Consider the following 21,922-nt stretch of genomic DNA (forward strand, 5'->3'; position numbering starts at 1 on the left):
TGTGTTTGTGTGTGAAAAAAAAGGAAGGAAGCAAGGAAAGAGGAAAAGAAAGAAGGAAAGAAAGAAAGAAAGACAGACAGAAAGGAAGGAAGAGAAAGAAAGCAGAGCAGGAAGGAAGATTTGAAGGAAGGAAGAGCACATTCCATCAACTGGTTCACTCCCCAGTTTGCTCACAAGTGTTAGAAGTGAGCAAGGACCAAACTAACGACCAGAAACTCCATCCAAGGCTCCTGTATTTGTGTGTGTGTGTGTGTGTGTGTGTGTGTGTGTGTGTGTGTGTGTGTGTGTGTGTGAGAGAGTGAGAGAGAGAGACACACAGAGACAAAGAGAGGACAGTAATTGGATCATCATCTTATGCCTCCCAGGTGTGTCAGCTGGATCAAAAACAAAGGGGTTCTGACTTGAACTTGCTGTTTAATATGGGTTGCAGGTATCTCTGGAAGCAGCTAAGCTTAATTCATCATAACATAACACCTGTTGTTTCAGTGGTATTCCTTTGATAAGCAGTTCCTACTTATAATTATCCCAAACTCATCAGTATTTCTTCTTCTGATACTGCCTTTAGAATCCATTGTAAGAAATTATGCATATCATATAATTCAGAATTATAAGGATATTTGCTTCTATTACCTTTAGCAGTTGTAGGGTTTGTTTATTACCCTTCACTCTAACTGTGGTCTGCAGGAGCTATGTGAGCTTGTAAACTGGTTTTAGCACTCCACCACGAGATAATCTGAGATTAAGCCTTAGGAGACTTTTATGGACAAGTCACAACACCATGTACTGCAAGATGGATGGATCTATTTCATCTATTTCATCAACATTTGGGTTATATCAAACTTACATGGTGGGTCACAGGTGGCAGAAAATGCAAAGCAGTTTTATGTGGTAAGACCATATCACATATGGTTCAGGTTTTTTTCTTTTTCTTTTTTTTTTTAAGAAACTGACTCCGTCCCAAACAGTGTGAGATGCAGTCTCTAAGAAGCTATATTGCTTTGCTTTTCACAGATCTATGGTTTCCCTGGTCTTTATTGCAAATATTGTAACAGAGGGAACCAATTTTATTTTTTCCCATGTGAATGTCCTGTTTTTTGCATGAACTGAAGAGACCACTTTCCCTCACTGCTGTTCAATGCTCCTTTTGTCACGGAGCCTGTTGCACATATGCAGGGCCACTCCGTGTTTCTTCTAGTCGGTTTGCGTGGTCTTTGTGTTTTCTTTGTGCCATGCCACAATGCCATCGTTCTGTAAGTGTAAAACAAGTCTTGGCATTTACAAAAGTAAGTTCCCCAGCTTTCCTCATTTTCAGGAGTATGTTGTTTATTTTGTCATTTTCTATAGGGTTATTTACTCTTTTGGTGTGTGGTGTGTGCGAGTGTGTATTCTGTGCTGCATATATTATACATATTCCGAATTAGGAGGCTATTTAGGGATCTACTCTTGATAGTACATTGAGTTGTGGGTTATAGGTTTTGTACATATTTCTAAAATAGTGTGTGTTTATAATTTTAGTGATTTAAAAAGACACATTTGCAGTATGACAAAAGCACCTAGTTTCTGGGTGTAAATATAAGGAAAGATGTAAATAGTGTCTATACTGAGATGCCATGCTATTTTAATTATGTTGTCTTATTACTCTATTGTTGTGGTTCGATGAGGATACCTAATAAATTCTTAAATTCAGTTAGTTTTTATTTTTATTTTATTTTAAGAAAAATACCAAATAACCAGAGGCAGTTCCTTCTCTGTTTTGATTATTGCCCTTCCGTTATTGAATAGCAATAGTGACAGGCCTTCCATTTTGCTTTTTGTCTGACATTAGTGGTAAATGTTATATTTTATTTAGTAAGTGATGTTTGTTTTAGGTGTTTAGGTTACATTTTCTAAAATTATGAACATCTTCTTTTCTTTTTGTTTAAAGATTTTTTTTATTTGCTGCTGATTAACTTTTTATTTTTTATTTTTTTTAGCTTTTTTTTTTATTACATTGCATCATGAGACACAGTTTTACAGGCACTGGGATTCCCCCCTCCTCTCCCCAAAACACGCTCCCCCCCATGGTGGATTCTTCCATCTTGTTGCATTACCACAGATCAAATTCAGTTGAGATTTTTTTTCCTTGCTAGCATCTACAAAGCATAGAGTCCAGCATCTTATTGTGCAGATAGGTTCAACAATTTCATGGGGAGACAGTTTCAGGTCTGTAGGTACAGCCAAAAGAGTATCATCCCAATCAATTGAAATCCCCGACATTATATCAGTAACAATATAATGTAATGGAATTAGTTGACATGATATTGTGTAATCAGCATGTTCAAAGAGAGAGAGAAAACAACAACAACAACAAAAAGAGTACAAGTTCTGAACCACATCCTATCACTTCCACATTGACATTACAATTATTAGTCTATATACAGCTGGGTTCTATATACCTTAAAATGGCTATAGATTACTATTCAGCTGTCTCATGTCTATTTTAATTTTAGTATTTAGCAGTTCATGGTGTTGAAGCATGATTTTGCAGAACCTGGCTGTTTTTTGGGTAGTCTAGTTCTATAACTGTAACAAGACATATGTCAACAGTTTAGGTGAAAGTTTTAGGAGGGGTGTGGAGAGACATCCTCAATACCCTAGTGAGGAGCAACCAATCTTCGTGTCCCACCCAGTGAGTTATAAGTGCATCCCCACTGCCCATTTCCTGTTTCTAAGCTTTCTTTGCTGTTCTCCATCTATTCTAGGTTTTTTTTTTGTTTTTTTTTGTTTATTTGTTAGTCTGTTTTGAGGGGTTTCTGGAGCAATCCTGATGGTCATTATGAGACAGAGTGGGGACCCAAAGTTGGAACCAGGCAAGAACCAGAGAAAACTCCTCTCCCTAGTCCCGAAGGAAGTTTACTGTTTTGTTTCTGCGGAATGCTCAGTGCTCCTGGTTGTCGTTCCGATGACCTTGGATCCAGCAAGGCGGGGTATGGGCTTCTCCCATCCCATGTGTGAGACCGAAATGGAAATGGGTGATCTCAGAGTTCTCGGCCTCCGAAGGCACTCCAATTCCCCGGGGTCTCCTTGGCGGTTGGGATGTAATCCTCGGAGCTTGTACTGATAGTCCTTGGTGAGGATCTAGGAGTCTTCAGAGTTGGGATACAAGCTTCCTCCTGTCTGCCTGCTCCACTCTGGGGTCCGTCCCCCCCCGCTCTGTGCATATGACCTCCTGTTAAGAGGTTATTGGGATTGCTCCTGATTCCCCCCATATGCCTTCGTAGCTTTGCTATTGTCTAATGCTAATTTGAGTCTGTTGTCTGTGAGTTACCAGTTATGATCCTGATAGGTTATACTTCCCATCTTGCTGGAAAACAGTGAAAGAGAGAAAAGTAAAGACAGGGAGAAAGATCGAAGGTGATACTGACAGAGAGTCGGGGTGAGACAGAGAGGGAGAGAACAATACTTCCATATTGATTCTCTCCTAAATGCTTACAGCACCCAGGATGGAGGAGGAGCCAGCAAGCTCTTCCAGGCTCCAGTATAGCTCACAGGCACCAAGTATCTAGGGGATTTTTATTCAACTCTACCTGTGTCGATAGTCTCCTAGAGGATAAAAAAAAAATACCCACAACATTTTTTAAAGTTATCATGTTGAAAGAATGGCTTTTGTAATTTTAGAAAGCAGGTAAAAATGCATAAAATATATTGTGACTTGTAAAAATTATATGAACTCACGTTTATATATGCATATATTAAGTTTTATTGAATCAACCAAACCCACTTGTTCACATGTTGTTGTTGGCTGCTTTTACACTACAGTAAGAGCAAGGGACAGTTAGGACAGACACCAGGTGGCCTATAAAGTGTAAAAATCTTATTAGCTTGTTGTTTACAAAGTTAAGTGATCCCTATTTCAGAACATTGTCACATTCTACTTCCCCAAATGAGAAGGAATGGCAATGCATGTGGAATTATTTGCAAAGATTGTTTCATAGCGATGTGTGTGTGTGTGTGTGTGTGTGTGTGTGTCTATGTCAGCAAATGTAATTGAAGAACATATTGATCTGATTTCCAATCACATGCTCAGGTGGGTGGACATTATTGTTGCTGTATGCAACGGTCATGTCCCAGGCATCAATGAGTCCCACGTTGAGGTCCTTGAAAATGTCCTTCATAGTAAGATACTGAATGTAACCATGGAAATCTCCAAACCTCTCTTTGTCTATGTGCATCTCTCTGGTGTTTTCTGTCTTAATGATCACCTTAGTGGCTGGGCTTCTCATGAACAGTCGCTCAATAGCCTTTCGGACACTGAGGGCCCTGCGAATGAAGAGGTCAATGGGGAAGGGTCTGAAGTGTTGGCCAAAGGTGATGACGATGATGGTATCCTTGTCACCTGGTATCCGGTCAATTTCCCGAGGGATGTAGCCATCATCTACCACTGAGTAGAATTTAGCAGTGACAAAAGGATGACTGTGTTTTTTCCATTGAACCTGAGTGTGTTTTTCTGGATCCAGTAGCAAATATTTCTTAGACTCTCCACTTCCATGAAGATCAAAAAGTTTTAGTGCTGATAAAAAGAAATAGACCTTTGAATTAGAATGTAACAATTAGTATTTAAAAAAATATCACACCACCGAATGTACTCACCTACCTAGATTTCTAGTTTGTTTTTGCAAACAGGTTTATTTTTCATAAATAAATTTGAGATAATGAGATAGTGAGAGACAGAGAAACAGAGAGAGATTCCATCTATTGATTCATTCCCCCAAAGCTAGCATTATCCAAGGCTTCAGGAAGCTGAAACCAAGAGTTGTAACTTGTTTCAGGTGTCTGAGGTGAGGGACAAGTTCGTAATTACTTCAGCCATCTTCGGCTGCTTCCCAGGGTTCACATTAGAGGGAAGTTTGAGTTGAGCTCCACAACTGGAATTCAAGTATTGAATGATATAGTGACAGGCATACATTGTGGTGTCTTAGCATTTTACCTGATTTGTCAAACATCTGCCCTTATCCCTTTTTTGTTTCTGATTGTCATATAGTATCTTTCATAGCAAATGACAATTCAAATTTATGAAATGTCAATGAAAATGTAAAATTTTCATCAAAATTTATACACAAGATCAATGTTTCTTATGAAATGGAAATGCAATGCATTTTATATTGATAATATATATGCAGTGGTAAACAAAACAGCTCAAATGAGAAATGAGACCACACTAAAAAAACTATAACATCACCCCAAATTTGTACAAGAAAATAGCACATCTACATACTTTTCACTACTTTGGGTAAGTAGTAGATCCATTGGCGCAGTGTAGAGTCTCCCAGGAGGTAGATGAGTTTTCCTTTCAAGCAGTGACTCACTGGAGCTGTACTTAGTAGAGTCTGGTTGCAAAATGCTGTGAACCATCTTCCTTGCATGGTGTAACCACCAGGGACAGGGATCTCCATTCCAATGCGGCATTTCTCTTTTATCTCAGTACTCTCTGCTAACACAGAGACTTGTAAGTGATTGTGTTTGCCTAAGTTTAACATCCATTGTCCTTCTTGGTTGTTCCCTTTCTTGATCTCTTTCTTCCTTATTCTAACTGCTATTTTGCATTTCTGCCCTTTCATTGTGATCATTGCACTTTTGATTTTTTAACATACTGTCAGTATGCAATTTTTATGCCTGTAGTAGAAATGTTGGCTTGAATTTTGGGGCAGCGGCTGACCAGACGAGATTGGACGCATTCAGGGTGCTATGGCTTGAATTTTGAGCTTTTGCCTTTCTCTGTGCTATTGATATGCAGCAAGATACTGCCTTGTGACGTTTGGCAGCAGTAACAAGCCACAGCACCCAGTGAGTACTGTAGTTAGGTAGGTATGTGTCGCCCTGTGTGGCTAACCTGGGATCATCAGTGGGGTGGGTTTACTACATGCATTTTCCATTGCACTTTTACTAAGTCTCAATATTTTACCCTTTATTGACCATTGCTACTTGTTCTCTTGTGACCTAGATTTCTTGTTTCTAAGCTGAATGATGTTAATGCTTGCCTATTATAATCTTAGTATCAACCACTTACCTTTGTGCCAGTAAAGAAAGAATTTTCATTTTTAAAAAAGTGGCTTAAGAAACATCAAACATGTAAAATATCAAGCTTGTGTTTAATGTGTTTTTAACAGGATTTCACTAAAATGGCAAGCAATGGCCAATGCCAACTGATATTCTGAGATATTCCTGCAAGTGCCATTAGAATTGCAGACTCTTTTGCTAAGTTGTTTACTTCCCAAGGTATCATTCATGGCAATGAACCAATATTTTGCATGTTGTGACAAAGACTATCAGCTTTCACATGCCACATGTCCTTGACATGCACTACTCCTCAACTCACCACTGAATGTTGGCCATGCTTGTATCTCAGCTTTTGTACTCTCAGCATGTCTCTACTGATACTATAATATGTTTCAATTAGGAAAATGTTTGAGATTCTTTAAAATGGCAAAAATATCAATGAATTAACATATAGGAACTTTTTTTTTCTCATGTACAGTCCTAAGAACAAACCAGGGTTAACATAAAGTTGCGCAGTAGCAGGGGCTCTAGGGCATTCAAAAAGCTGACTGCTTCATTCTCATGATCTAACATGGATCATTTCTTTCTCACATTAAATCTACAGTTCAGCTTGGAAGAAGGAGAGAAATGGAAAGAAAGGACTAATTGTTTTTCTTAAAGGAAACAATCTGGCAGTTTTTCACATCAGTTTCATTCACGCTGTTAGAAAACAATCGAGTCACAGGACTGACTACAAGGAAGACTGGCCATAGATATGGATACAATAATGGTTTCTATCACTGAAGAAGGAGAATGGAATGGACTCTGGGGAATCCCAGGCAGTATCTGTGATATCTTCTTTCCTTAGTCGCTGGGAAGCATTGCAGATCTTTGTTACCTGTGCTCAGAGAATAGCACATTAGTACAGGACTGTAATATTTTACCACTTGTGATCAAATGACAAATTTGGAAATTTGCTTGTGGCAGATTAAGAAAATGCAATCAAATCATCTCATAAGTCCTGGTTTGGTTTGCTAAATGATATTTTCATAATCTTATAACTATGTTGGTTTGAACTCTATGAAACTCAGTAGAACTTTCCCCCTGGATTGTTGAATACCACAATCCTGGAAGCTTGAGAGCTATTGTTATTATTCCTCCTTCTAATGATGTCTTGGCTTACATCAGTGAGAGGATATTTATGAGGTTCTTTTTATAAATCATTTCTTATGTAATATAAATATTTCAAATATATATCAGATTCTTTTATGATATATCTTACATCATATATTTTTTGCTTAAAACTATTATAATAGGCTTGAATATTATGACTAGTTTGTGAGTAATATTGTCAATGTTCTTTTATATTTTTATTAGCTTAGAGATTGCTTTATGCAGACTAATGGCCCTCCAAATCTATCCAGGTTCTAATCTTTATATCTGTAAACTTTCCATGACTCAAGGGATAGATGTGATTGAGTTTACAGATTTAGAGAGATTATTCTACATTATCTAGCAGACTCAAGTTAATCTCATTTGTCCTAAACAAAAGAAGGTGGAAGAAAGGTGGGTCAGGGGCCTGGTGGTGTGGCCTAGCAGCTTAAGTCCTCGCCTGGAACATGCACAAGGATCCCACATGGGTGTCAGTTCTAATCCCGGCAGCTCCACTTCCCATCCAGCTCCCTGGTTGTGGCCTGGGAAAGCAGTCAAGGACGGTCTAAAGCTTTGGGACCCTGCACCCATGTCGGAGACCCAGAAGAAATTCCTGGATCCTGACTTCGGATCGGCATAGCATTGGCCGTTGCACTCACTTGGGGAGTGAATCATTGGGTGGAAGATCTTCCTCTCTGTCTCTCCTCCTCTCTGGATATCTGACTTTCCAATAAATAAATGAATCTTTAAAAAGAGAAAGAAAGAAAGGTGGGTCAGAAAGATGTGACATGAGGACTTGCTCCAATGTCATGGCTTGTAGATAGAGGAAGGGGACTACATTGCCTGGAAAATATGAATAAGCGATTACTGCTAGACATTGCACACCAGGAAAATGCTTTGATCAAGGTTCGTATTGATCAGCTTCCCTCTGTATAGACACATGTGGAGCAGAATGGGACGGACTTACTGTGACATCGGGAGACAGCAATGTGTTGGTCTTTCATGATTTCTACGGCAACTTTGGACCTTCCAAAAAAATGGACAATAAGTCAGTCTGCTGTATTTCTACATAGTACAGGTAATATGAGTTGCTTGCAATTGAGTGATTGTGTATGTGTTTTTGTAACTGAAACTGTTATTACTGTTGCAAATTTTAGACTTACTTGACATTGTAACTGATTAGGATTTTGGAGGATGTTCTACTCTGTTAATAGCACTGGAGTCTGGAGCAGGTGTACTTATCAGCTACATACAATCTGAGCTTTCTTGGGATTTTGCACTACAATTGCTCCTCTGAAAATTCCCAGCTCTCTTAGATTCCAGACGACTTTTGAAAATCCATATAATTTTTTCTCAAATCATGGACAGCCTCTAATTGGTCAGCCTATCTGTTTTATCCTGCTTAAATTCTTCAGCACCTGTTCTTATTGCAAATGCAGCTCCAACACTATTTAAAACCCTTTACTACATTCCAACCATTTGCCTAAGGAGTCCAGGCTTCTTATCATGTACATTGACCCTTCAATTACAGGGTTGCTGTTTCCTTCCTTAGCCTTTTATCTATTAGTCTTAGCTTCAATTTTCCCTAGAAATTTGTTTTCTAAGATCCTAACTTTCATGAAGCAAGGATTTACATTTGCCTGGCCCACTGCTGAATCCTGAATGTCTGTCAAAATGGTTGGCAGAAAACTATGTTCAGTCTGATGCACGAATGATATCCATTGTATTTCTTTCCCTCCAGCTGATGAAAAACTACAACTCTTCAAGCTTCAGAACTTTTGCTCTCTGACTCAATCCTTGCTTCCAGATGCTGTATTGGTTATGTAAATGGATCTAGTCAGAACGGAGTTAGGGAAGAATAGGACTCAGGTGCAAGGCACAACAGTTATAGACAATATCTGATCTTCTACTAGGAATGTCTTTTCCAGATCCAATCTGGAGATGCAAAATATCAGCATATTTTTATCCTTACTTGTATTTAGGCATAACGATGTTTAGGCAGTGAGTAGGAAGATATTTAATGAGCTGTAGCATGAAATGAGAGTAAGGGAACAGAACGCCCATCCGCGCATTTGTTTTTTATTCATGAGGTAGTCAGAGACTATTCAGGGCAAAAATTTGGATAACAAAGTAAGATTCTAGAATGTTTGTGATTTTTCTTTGTTTGGTGTTCACCTTTATTTTTCTAAGTATACATTTAGAGATTTATGTGCTTTTTATTTTCTTCAATTAAAATTTTTGACATTCAAAATTTAGACATGTTATGGGGCTGTCATGTAATTAATTAATAATGCATGTGATGTGTAATGGCCAATCAAGGCACAACTATCCATATCTTGAAATACTTAATGTTTCTTATGGTGAACACATCCAAGAGCCTGTCATCCAAGTTTCTAAGTAGAGAAAGGAACTTACTTTTAGAGTCACCACAATATCCAATGAACCAGGGACATCCTTATTCCCAACTGTTTTTTCTTAAAACCTGTTACTAGACACTTCCTGATCCTGCTCCCTTCTTTACCAAGGTTTTGGTAACCCCCTGTAAAGTTCATCTTTCTCTTATAAGCCTCTGAAGAGTGAAATTATGTAGTACTTGTGATTCAGTGCTTGTTGCAATTTGCTTAACATGATGATCTATTCCATTTTAGTTGTTGCAACTTAAAGCTTAAAGAGTAAAGACTGAAAGATTACTTTGTAAACTTTTGAGACATGGATTTCTAAGTACCTGACAATCTACTCTGTCATGCCATCTATAAACATGAAAATAAATGAATTTACTTAGAACAATTTGTATAAAATTGAGGTCAACAGTTAAGGACATGACTGGATCTGACAATAGCAGTTGTCCTGGAGAAGCACAGGTGTATTTTGCAGTTCCACCTTGGGCGCCTGTCTTTTATTGACCATTTCAAAGAAAACACCAACTTTGTTGTGGACTGTGACAACATGCCCCATGGAGCAGCACACATTTGACCAGAATCTTGAGTAGAGGAGGCATCTGAGAATGTCATGCACAGGGAAGAGCATGATAGCACTCTAGAGGATCAACTATCAGTGTATGGAGATGTAGACTTACTTGTGGAAAAGGCTTGTCTCCTTGCTGGTTAGATACGTAACATTGTTATTGCCAGTTCTTACATAGGTTAAGGCTTCACAGGGCATGTGTTGAGGTTTCACACAGTAGAAGATTTCTTGGTCTCTATCATTCAAGTATTTGCACCATTGGGTGTTGGAATTTGGAATCAGGCTACACTCAGTGATGACATCAGAGGTTCCATTCACAAATTTCCCTTTGAAAAAAATTCTGTCATAGCCTTGGTTCCTTGCCCGCCAGAGAGCTGCTGCCCCTTCACTGGGGTGGATGAGGAGCACAGAAAGAGAGACCTGGCCTTCCCAGAACAGAGTGAAGCTGACAAGGTAGGTGCCATTGTTGAAGTCGGTCACCTTTCCTGAAGCTCCTGCCTTCAGGGCCGGGGAGGACATCCTGGCCCTCAGGAAATCCCCACCGTATTCCTTCCTGTGACCCAAGTGGTCCTTCATCTCCAGCAGGATGTGCAGCTGGTCCCCTGTGCAGTATGAGTCTTGAGGGTTGAGGATGGTGGCTGTGCTGTGTGTGGCACTGGTGGTGGCATCCATGTTGGTGAACGGTCTGGGTGGGATCAGCCGATCTAGCTTCTCCAGGATTTCCTTCACTCTCAGGTCTGTCCCTGTAGGTGATGTCACCAGGCTCAATGGTGTATTTGGGAATGCGGGCATCATGGAGGCATTGCAGTAGCCAAGGGAGATGGGGACTTTTAGAGCACTCCAGATCTGAAATGACAAGAAATGTGAACTACGAAGAAATGAATGTGAATATTTAACTTAATATTAACTTAATATTATCATCATTTTTTTCCAACTTCACAAAACTTTTGAGTGTAAAATTATATTTATGTCTTATTGTTTTAGGGCATGGTTATAGACAAACACATTAAAACCGAAGTGTATGACTCAGAGAATATTTTTGTGTAATACCCTGATTCTCTTGGAATTACACTTCCTTTTCACATACGCCTAACATTCAATTAGTAACTTATGTTGTCTTTGCCAATTGAAACATAGGTGAATCTAGTATTTTTCTTCTTGCTTCTTTTTTATTATCATTTTATGATACAATTCCATCAGTCCTGGGATTTCCCTTATGCCCTCCCCAATTCCCTCCACCCTCACTGAGTTCCCCTATATCATTGCTATAGTATAGTTCTTCATATACAGTCATGTGTCCATCATTGTAGACATGGACAATGGTAGAAAGTCCAGCATCCTATTGCCAACATATAGTAAAAAGTTTCATTGTGAGTCTATATTTGTCTGGAAGTGGAGATGCATATGCATTGTATCCTCACATCTGGATGTGATAGTCTCCATTACACAGTTAATATACATCCCACTAAATGTAAAGCCACAATACAAAATCAACAACAACAGGCAGGAAAATAGAAATTCACAATGCCATGAAGTTAAATAACATGATGCTAGATATGATAGCCTTCATTACACAGCTACTATACATCCCCTTAAATGATAAACCACAAAATTAGCAACAGAAAGAAATACAAACAGAAATTAACAACACTGTGAAGTTAAATAACATGCTACTGCATGACTTTACGTCGCTGAAGAAATGCAAAAGAAAATAAAGAAGCTTTTTGAAGAAAATGATGCTACTGTATGATCTATAAATCATGGAGGAATTCAATCAGAAAAAAGTGTTTTGAAGAGTGAAAGTACAAAAAAAATCAAAATCCATGAGATATAGTTTCTGCTGATTTTTGTTGGTGAAATGTGTCTCCTACAGGCAACAAACATATGAGTTTTGTGTTTTTAATCCACTCTACTGATCTATGATTTTTGATAGATGAGTTTAAGCCATTTGCATTCAGGGTTAATATGAATGGGTTCTAATTTTACCCTGTCATGTTATCAATGGGTTGTTCATTGATTTAGTGTTTTATATATATATACATACATATATATATATTTATATTATTGCATTTAATTTTATATCAATGTTTCATAGCCTGTGATGTTACCCCATTTGCTCCCCTTACCCTCCCCCAAGGGTGGATTGCTCTACCTTATTGCAGTAATGCAGTTCAAATCTAGTCTTGTTTTCTAATGCAAGCATGTGCCTTGCATAGTGTCCGGAATCTTATTGCCATGCTGAATTCAACAGTTTCTTGGGGAGACCAACTCTGGTCTGGAGAAAAGCTGGCAGATTATCATTCTGACCAATTAAATGCCACCGGGTTGCTGGTGGAGTTCCAGCTGCTGGTGCATTTCAGATATCCACTCATGAATGCCATTGTGGTATCAGTCACTGACACTAAACCATTGTTTTCACTGCTTTCCTGTGTCTGTCAGTCTCCAGGTACTCCTCTGCTCTTGCTCTGTTCTCTCCTGCTTCCTGGAATGTGCACTATTTCCTTCACACTTGCTAATATTTCTCCATCTGTTTAGGCATGTATGTACTTTATTCTGCCATCTTGATTCTTCATGAATCTATTATATCTCTCCGATGACAGCAGTCATCATGAGGATGAATATTGTGTTAACCTTTGTGAAGACTATCCTGTTTTTTCTGCTTTTGATTTCTCCCATTGCGAATAAGCAGTATTTCTGAAACAAAACTCTATTAGTGAACTGTCCTTGTTAAAACTCATTCAAAGGCTTCTCAGTTCTTAGAAGAATATCTAGTCTTACAATGGCTTTATGGTGTCACTACTTTAAGAAAACATAGGTATGTTTGTTTTTTATTTGAAAAGTTGAGGAGAGAGAATGATAGAGAATCTCCCTCCATCCACTTGTTTACTGTTAAAATACCTGTAACAGATCAATATGCTAACATAGTTGTTTTTTAAAATATACCTGTAACAGCTGGTGATGGGCTAATGGGAACATCCAAGAACTGATGCAGGTCTTCTAGGCAGGAGGCAGGAGGCAGTGTGACAATTACTTGAGCTATTACCTGTGCTCCCCTCAAGGTGTATTTTTGTTGCAAGGTAAATTGGGAACATCCATGACTGCACCTAGGCATTCATGTGTGGGATGTGGGCATCCAAAATGCCCCTCTACGACACGGCCCCATGCCACCCCTGTGGTCTCTATATCAATGCTTCCACTCTCTCACTTTTTCCTCTGTTTTGATGAGACCAGCTACTTTAATTTTTCAGAGCTGCTCTGCCTTTCTTTCAGCCATTGCTCTTTGCTAATACTCTGTCTCTTACTGGAGTGCTGGAAATTCCAAATTTTTTCCCATGAAGCAGCTGAACATCTCTATCTTCTGTTTTATAAATCAGTACCACATTAGATATCACTTACTCTTTTAGCATTGGGCAGTTTCTTTTAGGTACTCAAGTTCAGTGATTTCCATACTTTGTCATTAGTGGTAGGCACCTTTTATGCTATTATACAAAGATGGACTCTTTCATTGCAGTCTATATCAGCTGAGTCATAATCACTGAATGTGTTCTGTGGGAGCATAGAAAAATCTTGAAAAATTCGTGGTAAATGGAATTAGGAGGTACTATCATTTTGTTACTTTTTTTTTTTTTGGATATCCATATATACATCAGGTATTTTGCAGATATCTACTTCCATGAACTTTATTGAAATATCCTCATAGATTTTCAAAAGCCAAATCAGGTATCCTAAGCTCAGTGTATTTGAAGGAAGGTAGTTATAGATTGTTTGTTGTCAACTCTTTCATCTTTTAGAGCACACATAAGATTTTATTTAAAAAGCTTATTAAAAAGTTCTGGAATAAGCCAAAAGAGATGAGAAAATGGGAATGAGATATAATGCAAAATAAAGATGAACAGAATCTAAGTGGAAACGTTGAAAAAAATCTCCACCTGAGGCTGGCCTTGTGGTGTAATGGGCACAGCTGCCACCTGCAATGCTGACATCCCATGCAGGCACCGGCTGGAGTTCTGGCAGCTTCTCTTTCAATCCAGGTGTTAGGACTGATAAAGCTTTGGAAGAGGTAACCAAGAATTTAAGATATAAATAAATAAAATCCCACATAAGGACTATTTTTGTGCATTGCAAGCAAACATCTTCAAAAGCCTTAATTGGTACAACGAGGAGCACAAAAATGAGATAGAAACTAATCATGCAATATAGAAAATAATACTGAGAAGAAAGATATAGTTATCATCACGATAAACATATTTATGTTTTTCACCTCCAAAATTGATAGTCTACAATGTTTTAAGAATTGTTTATTTAATTGGAAAGGCAGCTTTACAGAAAGGAGAGATAGGAATATCTTCCATGTGCTAGTTCACTCCCCAAGTGACTGTAATGGCCAAGGATTAAGTTATCTGAAGCCAGGATCCAGGAGTTTCTTTTGGGTCTCCCATGTGTGTGCAGTGTGCCAGGGACTTTGGCCATGCTCTGTTACATAAGCAGGATCTGGATCAGCAGTGGAGGAGCTGAGACATGAACGCACATCTGTAGGGTTGCTGGAATTTTGCGGTTAAGGCTCTATCAGTTGAGCCATTGCATAGCCTCCATAGTCTATGATGTTTTGGATTACATGTAGAGTGCTCCCTAACTTATATAATTGGAAAAAGTAAATTTAATGAAATGGGTATACATTTTGATGAAAGTGACATGTAAATTCTTTCTTATTCCTTTTGTGTAGATAGAGTACTAATAGTTATATCTGTATAGTGGTATGTTTGTATGTATAATTACCATAATTAACTATGGCTTAATTCAGGATTATGAAGATAGCATCAAAAAATAAAATCTTACAATACAATTTATATTGGAATGGATCAAAGACAAAATGTCATGAGTTTTCGTTTTCTGAAATAAATGAAATTGCAGTTACTGAAAACCAAATTGATTTACTTCAGTATTTACTTAGCTTTATACTTTCACAAATGAAAAACCCTACAACATTTCCAAAGCCGATGGGAAAACAAGATCATTAGCCACCAGTAACTGCATTCATGCTTAATATAGCTATTTTGGTACTGAATGTACAATGGAATCTTGCTTGCTGTCATTCTCTGTAACACTGTACCTTGCATTTAAAATTAATAAATAAAACTTAAAAGAGAAATCACAGATGCAATAAGATGAAATGACAGACTAGATTTATGTGGTTAGGTAATAGGATAGTAATTAAAAATATAGTTCAAAGATCAACTTTATTTTGTTTGAAAATATCTGAAATCCATGCATAGTTTTTTCTTAATATCTATTTTATATGAATACCTTTTAAGAGTCATTGTATATGTACCTGGATATTTTAACAAGGTAATTCTTCAGTTTCAAGAGAATTGATGACATTGCTGAGGGCCATTTTAAGGGCACCTGGCGGGTGGATTCTGCTTAGAGTGGATTGAAGGCAATTGAGAAAGAGAACTGAAGACAGTCAGGATTGAAAATTCTTCCAGGAGATTAAGTGGACTAGAGGTAGGAAGGGTAAGATAGTAATGGAGCACCGGCCTGATGGAGAGACAAACTGGACACAGATCAGATCACACAGGTGAGAACATCACATCCAACAGGGAGAGCTGTACTGACCTTAGTGGAGTTCTGAGAAACTGTGAAAATTATCCAGAGACTTGCTAAAAGACATATCAGTGTCAACAGTTTCTGATGTGTTCCAGCTGGGAACATGGTGAGTGTCCTAAGGAGGAAGACAGAGGGAGTTAAGTGAAAAATGAATCTATTATTTTTTAGTATTTTTGCATTATTTAATTGTTCAACAATGGAGAGAAATATAAATATATATATACATTCCTATGTATCAACTTACATATATTACCTTTATCAATATATAAAATACATGAATGTATACATTTATACATACATATGTATTGTGCCCACTTATTTTAAATGTAATATCTATTGTGTGAACAATATAAATATTTTTCCAAAAATTATGGAAAATTTCTATCATTTCTATCAACCGAAAATTCTTGTCATTCTACAGTCCTAATTTTTAACTTTATTTTTATTTATTTACTCATGTATTATTATTATTGTATTCATGATACAGTTTTGTAGATATAGGGTTACTTCCCTCTATCCCTTTGTTCCATGTTTGTTTTGCACTCTCACCATTTCCCCCCTATTATCACAGTAATACGGTTCCTTTCGTAGTCTTTGGTTTCTCTGGGTATTTCAAAATGTTTGTGGAAAAGTGGAATGAAATTATGAGTTTGCTTTGATGCAAAATATCCTCTTTCATAATATGTGGAAAATGCATATTATGGAAATACTACATGTGGATTTTAAAATTATCCACTAGATTAAACTGATAATTCTTTAATCCTGTTTCTGGTATACCTTTTGGAGATCTTTGTATTTTTTGCTTGTCAGTGAGCACCGAGGTTTTGTGCTTCCATGGGGGAAATGCTGTCTTCTATTTCTCTCCCAACTCCCCTCTGCCCACCTGTTGTCTTCTCTTCAATTCAGTTTTAGTCAAGATTGTTCTTTCCTCCTTTCATGATCCTGAAATCGGAGCCACATGCCCCACAAGTGCTTCGTCACTACATTCTTTCTTTGCCAGTTAGAACACTAGAGTTACGAAGGGGGAAGACTTGGAAAGCTGATGAGACAACGGATTATGCTTGGGTTATGAGACATACTCTGTACAGTATCCTTGCATAAATTCTTTCTTATTAGCACGGCAGGGAGAGGGGCAATTCATTTCGTTTTGCTGAGCACCAACTCCGAAATTTGGAGATAACGATTTTGTCTGGGCTGAATTACTGTGCTTGGTCAAGAAGAGTTGATCTACCAAGGAGAGACAGTGAATGAGGAAAGGGAAAGAGAAACGCGGGAAGAGATGGTGAAGGGGAGAAGGGTAGGAGAGAAGGTCCTGCCCAGCATGTCCTAAGGTGATGTGTTTGGGAGAATAGACATCAGCCTGAACGGCTTGAAAAGCTTAATTTCTTTCACATTCTCTCTCTCTCTCTTTTTAAAGATTTATTTTTATTACAAAGTCAGATATACATAGAGGAGTAGAGACAGAGAGGAAGATCCTCCATCTGATGATTCACTCCCCAAGATGATTCACTCTCCAAGTGAGCAAAACGGCCTGTGCTGTGCTGATTAGTGGTCAGGAGCCAGGAACTTCCTCCAGGTCTCCCACATGGGTGCAGGATCCCAAGACCTTGGGCCATCCTCGACTGTTTGCCCAGGCCACAAGCAGGGAGCAGGATGGGAAGTAGAGCTGCTGGGACTATAACCGGCACCCATATGGGATCTCGGTGCGTTCAAGGTGAGGACTTAAGCCATTAGGCCACGCCACCAGGCCCTCATATTCTCTTTTTTCCTTCTTGTATCTTGGGGAAGGGGAGAGATAAAAGGAGAAGCCACACCCACCCTCTCAACCATCCCAGGATTCCCAATGTGGGGCATGCTCCAAGGGCACTGCTATAGTGATTTTGACAGTTCAACTGTTCTGAATTGCTGCTGATATCGTCAGTCCAGGCTCGAGGAAATTTCTTCAGGATCAACTGGCTGACATCAGAATCCACTGACTAAGTCTACCTTAGTGTCTCCACTTTCCCAGATTTTCACTGGCAAACACTTGGCTGGGGTAGTTGATCCATCCACTTTCCTGTAGCCTTTGACCCTTTGTGCCCTAATCAACTGTGTAAAGATCATAAAAATTTAATAAAGCTTAATTTGTAATCCAAGATATAAACCCTCCTGCTCTCTGCTCATCAGCTCCCTAATGAAATTGTAGATTGTGTGAAAAGATTTTTGTTGTTGAATTTGCTTGGAAGCATCAAAAATGATTTTATGTTTTGGATCTGGTTGATGCAGAGACAAAACAAATGTTTCAAATGCAAAATAGAAGCTGGAGCGTCAAGATCAATTAGAGTTGGTTCACCTTTGAACGTTCATGATGAAATTATTTTAAACAAATGCAGTGCCCATCACATCTCATGTTACATTACTGACTTTTGGTTTGAATGATAATGGCTGTGTAACTGTAGCATATGAGGATGAAGGGACATTTCTTATCTCTGACTCACATCATGAGATTATTGCAGTATCTTCTTTCAAATCTCAAAAAGACTGTCAGTTACTGAGGAGTTGGATTGATGTCTCTCTTAGCACTGTGTGCCCACTGCCTGACAAACAGAAGTTGTTGAACAAATACTTTAAAAACAGAATTCTGCTTTTTGACCAACTTTAACTTGTATTGATGAAGTCTCATATTTTCTAATAATTTGAAAATGTCATATTTTGACAATAATTTTATAATAGGACCTACACAGAATCAAGTGGCTTCTCTGAATGGACAATGGTCATTCCAACCCCAAGACTGATGCGGGTTTTAGGACATTTAAGTGAATTTTGTAATGTGTGAGTTGTAAAGTCTGATGTTATTTATTTTTCCTTACCAGGAAAATAGTGTGTTATTGTCAATTTTGGCAATACACAATATGAGCAGACATAAAAACATGACTACTCACCTATTTTCATGACTTCTCAGACTCTTTTTGTAACATTTAATCTCATTCTTTTATTTATTTATTTTAAAAAATTGAATACTTGACCCTGATTTGGTAGCCTAGTCCTTCAGCCGAAGTCCTTGGCTTGTCTTGCTTTGCATTCTCCGGGAACCCCTATGGGTGCTGGTACATATTCTGGCTACCTATTTCCTTTCCAGCTCCCTGCTTCTGGCTAGGGAAAGCAGTAGCAGATGGCCCAAGGCCTTGAAATTCAGCACCTGTGTGTGAGACCTGAAAGAAAGTCCTGGCTCCTGGCTTCAGATTGGCTCAGCCACTTGAATGTTAACAGCAGATGGAAGATCTTTCTGTCTCTCTTTCTCTCTGTAAATCTGGCTTTCCAATAAAAATACATCAATCTTTAAAAGTATGTACTGAATACTTACCAATCCATGTCAGGTAGTATAAAATATTCTGGAGGTAATCAAATGAACTAAAGGAACATTTATGAAGGATTAGAATTCAGTGGTAAATGTGGTAAGGCCTGGTTGGCTTCTGATTCACCCATTCTTGTGCAGGCTCTTGCCTCTCTGTATATAGTTCGCTGCCTGAAACTCTGCTCACTTCTTCCTGCCTTGCATCGCAACTCTCTAGTTCTCACTGTGTACTCTGCTAGTCTGGAAACTTTCTATTTCTTGAGTTTGAACTTGAGTACCAGATCTTCTTTGGTCAATCATCTTTTCTGATGTTTATTCTTCTGTGATCTGTGTCGAACACCTTGGTTTTAGTGAATGCTGCACTATGTTGTGTCTCTTTCTGTTCCTCTTCCTTCTTTAGATTGATGGGCATTCTGGAGCAGGTTTCATTATCCAAGGGGAGATTCAGTCCAGACTAAAACACCATCTAGGATTGCTAGTAGTGTACCAGTTTCATTCTTAATAATAACCCAGTTCGATTGCTTGTATCTGGTCTAACAATTGCAGAGTGGCACTGCTGATTTATGTCTGAATTGATTTCCTTGAGAATGGAGAAAGTGCTTCTTTGTAAAAAGGTGTTTTACTCATGACAGGATCCATCCTCCATACTGATTATTTGTCCATGTGTTTTCTGTTTGGAACACCTGATCATGATACCATTTATTTAAACCAAACAGAATTGCAACTCAGGATTCTCTTGGAACTTTGATGTTGGTAGTATCATATATTTCTAGATAAATGTCTTATTCATATTGTACTCTTTAGCTAGAGGTGTGTACATTCAGTTATTTTTATGATGCCTGTACTTGGAAATCCTCTTATAGACACATGCTGGACCTGGCTTGTGCTAGCCAATGAGAGCCTACTGTGTATATCTTATCTCAACCCTTCCATTGAGCTCATTGATAGTTTGAAATAGGTCATGAAGAGCATATTTATTTGTGGAAATCAGCAATGACTGAAAAGTTTTTTCTAGGAAAGCAGATTTGTCAGAGACTCTCAAATCCAAATTGCCTAACTGGAATGTTTTCTCTCCTTCCTATTGTCTTCTGCCTCTTCCTCTGCTTATCTTAGTGACTGTCCTTGCCTCAGTTCCTGAAAACATGGACTGCATATCTCACCGATGTGTCTCCTTATGCTCATATCCTGTACTGAGAGGCATGACTACGTCATTATGTAAACAGTGCTTCCTGTCCTTTAGGTAGCAATGGAAATATATTGTTGGGTAGTGGTCACCTAATTACACTCCATTCCTTGGCTTCTGCTTGCTCTGGTTTGGCAGTTGGTTCGCAGACATTGTAACTGAAGGTAAATATACATTATATGCTATATCCACCAAGCTTTCTTTCTTTTTCCTACTTTTTGTGAGATAGGTATAGTATGTAGCTTTGACCATGATAAGGTATCCTGAGAACAACCAATTCCCAAAACTTCTCTTAACATGACCCATTTGATAGTCTTGGTCTTTGGATCTCTCCTGTAAATAATTTTTATGAATGTGAAGCAAAATATATATGGACTGATGACAAAACCCCATTGTATTTAGGTACAGTTATTAATGTTTTACATAACCAAAACCATTATGTATTAATATACAAAGTTATTATAAACATACTAATTAGCACATTTAGTAACCAAATCTTACATTTCCAAAAATCCCAAAACACTGAATATATAAGTGATATTTCCATGTTTTAAAAATAATTGTATCATGATATGAAAAGATTTGCTATTTCAAATGTTGGCTGAAGCACAGGCATTGGTAAATCTGCTGTGATTTATTACCAATATTTGTAACTGACATAATAGCTGAACTTCGTTTATTCGGAGGTTTTAAGAAGGCTGCAAATTTTCCCATGCAATTCCACAGAATGCCTAGCTTGTAACAATGGGAGCATTTTGGGAGTCCATCACCCACACACTAAGACCCCAAGTAGGGACAGAAGAACTTCCCTGGTACCTGGCTTCTTGAAGAACCTCAATGGCAGGAACCCACTAGGTAGTGACGTAAGAATGGGATGGGTCCACATCTTCTCTTCTTTGATTCTTTTGGGAGTGCTTTCCTCTCTACAGTGGTTCTCCCTATTTACATCTACAAATTAAGTATGCTTTTAATTTGTGGTCTTCTCTCTAGCTTCACCAATGCTGCCTGGTACAGATATTGCTGAAGTATCATCTACAGATTGCTTCAATATTTTGAAAAATGTTAATAAGTTTTATTTGTAGGCAGATTTACAGAAAAGGAGAGACAGAGAAAGATCTCTTCCATCAGATGATTCATTTCCCAAATGGTCATAAACATCCTGAGCTGAGTCAATCTGAAACCAGTAGCCTTTTCTGGGTCTCCCATGTGTGTGCAGAGACCCAAAGACTTGGGCCATCCTTCACTGCTTCCCCAGTCAATAACCAGATATTTGGGTTGGGAGTGGAGCAGCATATCATCCATAAGGATGATTGCTCTGCAAGCAGAGGATAAATCTGTTGGAAATGCACTTTTTCAGAGTTGGTGGGTCAGTGGAAAGTTTCTAAGGACTCAACTATGTTGCCATCTTTACTCATATATGGTTGCTTCTAATTACTGAAGTGTACTCTGCAGTGTAGACATACTCTTTAAAAATCTATTCTTTGATGAATATTTGGGCTTGAGTTTGGGGCTACTGTGAATAGGATGGCTATGAATATTCATGTATAGTTCTGATAATGGAAAGATTTTCACTTAATTTTTATGAAGACCCAAAGTGAAAAGACTGGATAACAAGGATAATAAATAGTTAAGGTTTGGTTTATTTATTGAGATCCTGCTTGATTTTG

At 38.3% G+C, this 21,922-nt stretch overlaps 1 protein-coding gene across 1 annotated transcript; it reads right to left on the reverse strand.

The window, feature by feature from the left end:
• Positions 1-4,013: 4,013 nt before the first annotated feature.
• LOC121154303 (NXPE family member 1-like) lies at positions 4,014-20,802 on the reverse strand. Its single transcript, XM_040977274.1, has 6 exons — positions 20,779-20,802; positions 15,748-15,819; positions 10,244-10,977; positions 8,135-8,193; positions 5,255-5,470; positions 4,014-4,549 (listed from the first exon to the last, which is right to left on the reverse strand). Exons 1-6 carry the CDS (start codon positions 20,800-20,802, stop codon positions 4,014-4,016), a joined length of 1,641 nt encoding a protein of 546 aa, XP_040833208.1.
• Between the last annotated feature and the right edge of the window lie 1,120 nt (positions 20,803-21,922).

Source organism: Ochotona curzoniae, unplaced genomic scaffold (genome assembly GCF_017591425.1).
Source record: "Ochotona curzoniae isolate NIBS_2020 unplaced genomic scaffold, NIBS_Ocur_1.0 contig_2723, whole genome shotgun sequence".
In the NCBI taxonomy this organism is placed as follows: Eukaryota; Metazoa; Chordata; class Mammalia; order Lagomorpha; family Ochotonidae; genus Ochotona; species Ochotona curzoniae.

Excerpts from the sequence above, each read along its gene's own strand:
- LOC121154303 (XM_040977274.1), bottom strand. The coding sequence starts at position 20,802 with ATGGAAATATCACTTATATATTCA. Across the intron at positions 10,978-15,747 it reads TTTCTCAGAACTCCACTAAG|ATCTGGAGTGCTCTAAAAGT; the intron begins GTCAGTACAGCT and ends TTGTCATTTCAG. Across the intron at positions 8,194-10,243 it reads GAGACAAGCCTTTTCCACAA|GTCCAAAGTTGCCGTAGAAA; the intron begins GTAAGTCTACAT and ends TTTTTTTGGAAG.